A 7,414-nucleotide genomic window follows, 5' to 3' on the forward strand; every position below is an offset into this window, starting at 1 on the left:
ATATATATATATATATAAACAGATACACACACACACATATAGATGTAGAGGTGCAATGACCCAGTGGTTAGGGCAGCGGACTCATGGTTGTAGGTTCACAGTTTCAATTCTCATGATCAGCTGGTGCTTTTTACATGCCACCGGCACGGAAGCCAGTCAAGGCGGCGCTGGCATCAGCCACGTTCAGATGGTGTTTTTTACGTGCCACCAGCACAGGGATCACAACTACAATTTCCATTTGATTTTCATTTTGATGTTGATGTACTTGACTCAAGGTTTCCTCAAGCACAGCAGGTTACCCTATGATCCAAGGTACTTTTGAATGGGCTGGGGCTGGTTATGCAAAACTGGTGTAGGATACGCTGTAAACTCACTTAATTTGTCGGGTCTTCGCAGTCACGTTATAAACAAAAAGTCAAAATACTTACCCTTTGCAAAAGTTTTTTCTGGTCCCCATTGGTACCTTTGAAGGCTTCTCCCAAATTGAAGTAAAATATTTTACATGGGGTCACAGATCCATTCTCGTAGGTCTTGAAGGAAAAAAAGAAGATGCGTTACATTTAACCCTTTTATCATTCGTAGTGCTCTGACAAATATGATGCTTATTTATTCATGTTGTTTGGAATTACCATTCATAATCTGAGAGTTCTGAGAGTTCGGTGTATAATTTTGGTAATATACTTCTTTCATAAATATAATGTTTTTATTGTATTTATAATTAAAGTTAATATGTATTATATTTGTTTTATCTAATTTTTATTGTCAAAATAAATCTTTGATAATAATATGTTTAAATTCATGTTAATTTTATTTTTCGAATGATATTGTTGGGTAGGTGTGAGAGGCCAGATCTGGCGAGTTTGACCAAAAAAGAAGTAGAATATTTGGACTGGATCCGTTGGATGTGCAACATCAGTGTGCATGTACAACAAAGTGCAAATGTATTGAGAGAAAAGTCGGGAATAAGAGGAATCAAAAGTAGCAAAGGAATCAAAAGTAGAAAAGTCTACGTTGGTTTGGATATGTGGTGTGTATGAATGAGGACAGCTGCATAAAGAAGTGCTGATCACTGAAAGTGGATGGTGCCTGTGGAAGAGGGAGACCCAGGAAGACATGGAATGAACCAACCCCTTTACAGAATGTCCTGGGTGCTTTTAAAGTGGAGCCAGCATGGATGTTTTTTATGTGGCACAACAACAACAACATAACGCAAAGCATTAGTAGAAAATAGATTCTAAAGAAGAACTGTGCATTTTCGTATTGTGTGTGGGTGTGTGTGTCTCTCTTTCTCTCGTTATCTCTATCTCTGTCTGTCTCTCTCTCCCTCTCCCGTTATCTTTATCTCTGTCTGGCTGGCTGTCTCTCTCGTTATCTTTATCTTTTTCTCTTTCTCTCTCACTTTCTCTCTCTCTCTCTCTTGTTATCTCTATCTCTGTCTGTCTGTGTCTCTCCCTCCCTCTCCCATTATCTTTACCTCTGTCTCTCTCCCTCTGTCTTTCTCCCTCTCCCCCTCTCTCTCTCTCCCTCCCTCTCTCTCTCTCACTTAACCTCAAACTATTTGGAATAGATGCCTAAGTGACGGAATGGAATCAATGCATCTGGCAGACTATTGTACAACCTGAAAAGAGAGAAAAACCGTTCCTTATCTGTTAAATGTTATACAGTCTGAAGCCGAACAGTGTAAAAATCTTCCAATTCAAAGACAAGAATGGAACGAACAGCAACCAGGAAAAGCTTTTGCCAAGAGTATAGGTTTTTCTTCTTCACTTATAAAGAATTGCATGAAAGAATGTTCAATGTTGAATATGTTTGATGCTGTTGTTGGTCTCGCAGAACTCTGCTTATGCATAATCACCACCTGGATAAAGAATTACGTTTGCTAGCACTTCGGATATGGAAGATTCCAGTCAATTCTGGAACCATTCTACAGCACACTTTCAGCTTTATCAGATTCTGTGATTCATGAAGACATAAATCCTTTGTATTTCATCTTTATTTTGTGCTGTTTTACATTTGTTTTTGTTTTTTTTTCCATCTTTTATCTTTTACTTGTTTCAGTCATTTGATTGTGGCCATGCTGGGGCACTACTTTGAAGAGTTTTAGTCAAACAAATTAACCCTAAGACATGTTATTTTTTGCTTGTTTGTATATTTCTAACAGGAATGAAGTATTTTGGATTCTGAGACTGTTATCATCATCATTTAACGTCTGTCGTCCATGCTGGGATGGGTTGAACAGAGCTGGCAAGCCAGACGGTTGCATCAGGTTCCAGTCTGATTTGGCTTAGCATCTATAACTGGATGTCCTTCCTAATGCTAACCACTTTAAAGAATGTATGCTGGGTGCTTTTACGTGACACCTGAGAAGCACTTCCACGTAGCACCGGCACAAGTGTTTTTCATGTGGCACCGACACAGGACTCTTTCAGGCTAATCCTCTTCACTTTCATTGGCACACAGCCACTTCCCTCAGTTCCACTCAACTAAGAAGTCTTTGTCTTGCAAGTTACTTTGCAACCCTGCTAGTGCCAGTGCCATGAAGAACACACATGTGATGGTGTCACATGAGAAGCACCGGTGCCAGTGCCGAGTAAAAGACACCAAGTACACTCTGTAGAGTGGTTGGCATCAGGAAGGGTATCCAGCTATAAAAACCTTGCCAGAACAGATGACAGGGGCCTGGTGCAGCTCTCTGGCTTACCAGCTCCAGTCAAACTGCCCAAACCATGCCAGGATAGAAAATGGATGTTAAACGATGGTGATGATGATAATTGAAATGAGAGATATTAGTAGTATGAGAATACAAAATGTTCCATTCATGTTGCAAATATACAAACAAGCAAAATAAAAATGATAATAATAATAATAATAATAATAATAATAATAATAATAATAATAATAATAATAATAAAAATAATCTACCAAATTAATATCCAACTGTGCAGCATTGTAAAATAATGAAGTTGAACAAATGACAACATATTGTTGACTGATTTCTCAACAGCAAACATCATGGACTCAAATATTTAGCGCAAACTTTTCAGCTGTTCAAAAAATATTCTAACAAATAAATGTTTTGATCACAGCTTGATTGATTCTCTTGGTTTTGGTTTTGGTAGTAATGTTTGAACATCACAAAGAATACCTGACAGTATTTGTTTTGGATCTTTATGTTCTGAGTTCAAACCCTTCTTTGAAGGACAATCAAATAAAGTACAGTAGAGTACTGGGATCAATAAATTTGACTGTTGCTTTCTACCAAATAGGAGACACTGTGTCTATGTAAAGAGACCATCAAGCACTTATACACACATGTACACACACAATGATAATTTCCACCCACCAAATTGAATCACAAGGCTTTGGTTGGCACAAGGCTGTAACAGAAGAAACTTGCCCAAGGTGTGACTGAACCCAAAACCCTGTGACTGGGACCAAGCTTCCTAACCACACAGCAATTATTATTATTATTATTGTTTATTATTATTATTCAGTAGTTTTATTTTTATAGCGTGCTTTCACTTCACTACCGAGTGCAGCTCTGTGTGCCTTGGGTATGTGCTGTGGTTTGCTGTGATGCTCTTATGGTTACTGTATTGAAAGTGTTTTGCGTAGGATGTGTGCAGTGCCCAGTAGTGCAATTATTATTATTATTATTTATTATTATTATATATCTGACTTTTGCTTAGCATTTGTACAAGTTGGCTCCAAGTCTCACCCAGAGACCTCAAAAGACAACAATCTGCTGTGCTTGCAAAGACGCATCAAGCTCAGTAAAACCATGGCCATCTTTACACACAGGCATGTCTTTTACGGCCATATTTTCCCCCCTTCCTCTCACACATACAGACACATAATTCTGTCCTTTGGCAAAACTCTCCCACAACCCATCTTCCCACCACCCACTGCAGGCCCCTCCACTCTCCCTCACATGCCCATCCACACACTCTCCATGCCTTTCCATATCAACCATACCCACCTCCCACTCACTCCTATTCCTCTTACCATTAATTCCTATCTCTAAACATCTCCCCTCACACTCTTATGGAACATTCCCCTCTATTCTCCTCTGCACTACTTACCCTCCTCTAACTGTGGGTAGACTCCACTACTTCTCCAACACCATTAGTTCTCTCTCTCTCACTCTGTCTGTCTCTCTGTTTTTCTCTCTAACTCTCTCTCACCTTCCTCTCCTTCCTTGTCCAACTGGGATACCCCAAGTATCTCCTCTATTGTAGAACAGCTGTCTCTGTCCCTCAATCATACTCTAATCTCTCGTTTGGCACACAACCACTTCCTTTGGTTCTGCTTCCTCTCTCAGCTGAGAGGTGTTTGTCTTGCAAGCTACTTGGAGACCCTGTGGGTGCAGGGGCCACGTAAAAAGCACCCATTCTGGTGCCACATAAAAAAAAGCACCCATACTGAAGCCATGTAAAAAAATACCCAGAACACTCTGTGAAGTTGTCGGTGTTAGGAACTTAGCATTCAGTCAAGTAGAGATCACTGAAATATGTAGTATGATTGATAGGATCATCTCTGTGATTGATGGGATCAACTCCATGATTGATAAGGTCAACTCCATGCCAACATCACTGCAGAAAACAGTGGAAGACTGAAAGAATATCAACATAGAGAAGTCGGTAAGATAAAGAGAAAGGAACTTACTTTTAAGCGAAGACCCTTCCTTCCAGTCAAATGAGGGCTGTTTTCAACTTGTACCATATTCTCAGAGTTCTAAGTAAAAATAAAAATAATATAACAGAACAAGAATTACTCAAAATACATCGGAAAGTTGAACCAAAGATGAAACATTCCCATACATTGTTACTTCAAGAGCTAAATATAACAGCTAAATCAATATCTAGCAAATGACAGCCAACTATTTTTAAAGCGGAAACATTTGATAATGTACTAGGGGGTAGACAATTCTTAGGAAGACCATGTCTTGGGGACCTTTTATTTACAGAGCTGCTCGATGAAGGACAACTTGCAGGTTAGATATCATTCCCTACAAAAAATAATAATAATAATAATAATAATCCTTTCTACTACAGGCACAAGGCCTGAAATCCACAGGGAGGGGACTTGTTGATTACATTAACCCAGTACTCAACTGGTATTTATTTCATCAGCTCTGAAAGGATGAAAGGGAAATGCAACCCCAGTCTGCTAACATCTCTGCCAGTTCTCTGACCCCTGAAACTTAATAATATTGATATCAAGATACAGTAATCCCTTGCCATATCATGGTTCACCTATCATGTACTCAGTACATCGTGGTTCACCAATCGCACACTCAATACATCGTGGGTTTCTGCGGCCGATAGGTATTTATATTTTTTTAGATTTCAATTATTTCTGTGGGAGGTTTTGAAACATAACACCTGCAATAGTCGATGGGTTACTGTACTGTCAGGTGGTGAGCTGGCAGAATCATTAACACATTGATTAGCAAATGCGTAGTGGCATTTCGTCCGGCTTCACAGTCTGAGTTCAAATTCCACTGAGGTCAAATTTACTTTCTGTCCTTTCGGGATTGATAAAATAAGTACCAGATGAACACTGGAATCAATTTAATTGATTTGACCCCTTCCCTGAAATTGCTGGCCTTGTGTTAAGATTTGAAATCAGTTTGAAATCAATATTGAGATATAATGGAATATTGAAGCATAACAAAAAGCAGAGTGGAAAATCTTGTAATTAATCTACGAACAGTTGAAATGTGTGAGAAGTTCAATAGATCTCGATTTATCTTTGGAATTAAGGCTATGTTCTTCACAGAATTACTTACCATTCTCTCTTGCTTCAGTTCCTTGAGATATTCAAGTTTTGACTTGATGGTTGCTATAGCATCTTCCAAGTCAGAAATATCGGAATCAAACTGAAATATACACAAAAATAATGGCATAATTTACATGCGTGTGTGTGTGTGTGTATATACATATATACGATGGACTTCTTTGGGTTTCCATTTACCAAATCCACTCACAAGACATTGGTCAACCCAGAGTTATAGTAGAAGACACTTGCCCAAGGTGCCATGCAGTAGGACTGAACCCAGAACCATGAGGTTGGGAAGAAAATTTGTGCTTATATTAAAAATTATTTCCCATACCTCTCTCTCACCCCCGCCCCCCACATACACACATTTGATTTAGTCATGTAACTCCTTTACTTTACTCCTCTCTTCTTATTCCCCTAGCGTAAAGTTCCTCCCACATGCATACACTTTGGGTTCATAGTCTTGCAAGCTGCATGGCAACCTCACTGGTGCTGGTGCCATGAAGAAAGTACCCTTTTATATGCAGTAAAGTGGTTGGCATTTGGAAGGGCATCCAGCTGTAGAAACTTTGCCAGATCAGATTGGAGCCTGGTGCAGCCACTGGCTCTCCAGTCTTCAGTCAAACCGTCCAACGCATGCCAGCATGGAAAACGGACATTAATTGAAGACGATGATGATGATGATATATATATATATTTGTGCACAAAAATACATCCAATAAAACAAACACAAATTAATAAAAAAAATGTTATTCTTTTGCTTTTCTTTTTTAAATTTCATCATAAGAAATTGAAGAAAGAGTATAATTTTTAAAGTTTTCTAAAAATTATTTTCTTTGAAATAATTTAAGATTGAAACGGTAAACAGCAGCAGCAGCACCACCACCACCACCAAAAACAACAACAACAACAGCAACAGCAACAATATATCATATAATAATGTTGTTTCCCTTTTTGTTTTGTGCTGAAGAGAAAATAGACAAATTGAATTACTTGATGAAGACTGCAATTAACTATTAATTGAATTGGAAATTACCAACCTTAGATATTTCTTCCGGCTGTTCAACAGATCCTCTTGATGAAAGTTTAGCAGAGAACTGATGCTTTTTATCAAGAGATTTGTCAGCAACCAACTGAAAACAATTGAAAATGATCAATCTCTTGGATAATCTTTTGGATAATGGATAATGGTGAATAAATTTAGATCTGTTCATATAACTTCAACGAAAATGATTTGATATTAAATCAGATAAATTTATTCTTAAATAAATTTCTTTTTTTTTTTTTTTCTATTGGTCAGATTTCTTTTTAAAGCCAGCGATTGTAATTCTAAGATAGATATAGAGAGACACTGATCAAGAATTAGAGAGGTGTCCTCCAAGAGCCAGTGCAACACAGTAAACTAGATTGCCTCGGTACCAGACACACAACCATGAGATCAGCACAATTTGCCTTTGAAAGCAACATTGTCAGATGTTCATGGTTGTACAAGCTGACTTTTCAATGGCCAAATTCAGGTATTACTCCTCAATAGCTAGATGCAGGTATTTCTATGTGGTAATAAGTTTCCTTTCCAATCAAAGTTTTGTGAATGGTTTTGGTAGATGAAAACTGAAGAAGTCACTATATATAT

The 7,414-nt window shown here is 38.2% G+C and overlaps 1 protein-coding gene across 1 annotated transcript in view; it reads right to left on the bottom strand.

Moving 5' to 3' along the window:
- LOC106884146 (doublecortin domain-containing protein 1) overlaps positions 1 to 7,414 on the bottom strand; it is a 143,444-nt gene that overhangs the window by 43,100 nt on the left and 92,930 nt on the right. The window contains exons 11-14 of the mRNA XM_014935382.2: positions 6,822 to 6,914; positions 5,792 to 5,881; positions 4,666 to 4,734; positions 429 to 530 (exon numbers count right to left, since the gene is read on the bottom strand). Coding sequence (XP_014790868.2) covers positions 429 to 530; positions 4,666 to 4,734; positions 5,792 to 5,881; positions 6,822 to 6,914 — 354 coding nt within the window. The remainder of the gene's footprint in view (positions 1 to 428; positions 531 to 4,665; positions 4,735 to 5,791; positions 5,882 to 6,821; positions 6,915 to 7,414) is intronic.

Source organism: Octopus bimaculoides, chromosome 7 (assembly GCF_001194135.2).
Source record: "Octopus bimaculoides isolate UCB-OBI-ISO-001 chromosome 7, ASM119413v2, whole genome shotgun sequence".
Lineage (NCBI taxonomy): Eukaryota > Metazoa > Mollusca > Cephalopoda > Octopoda > Octopodidae > Octopus > Octopus bimaculoides.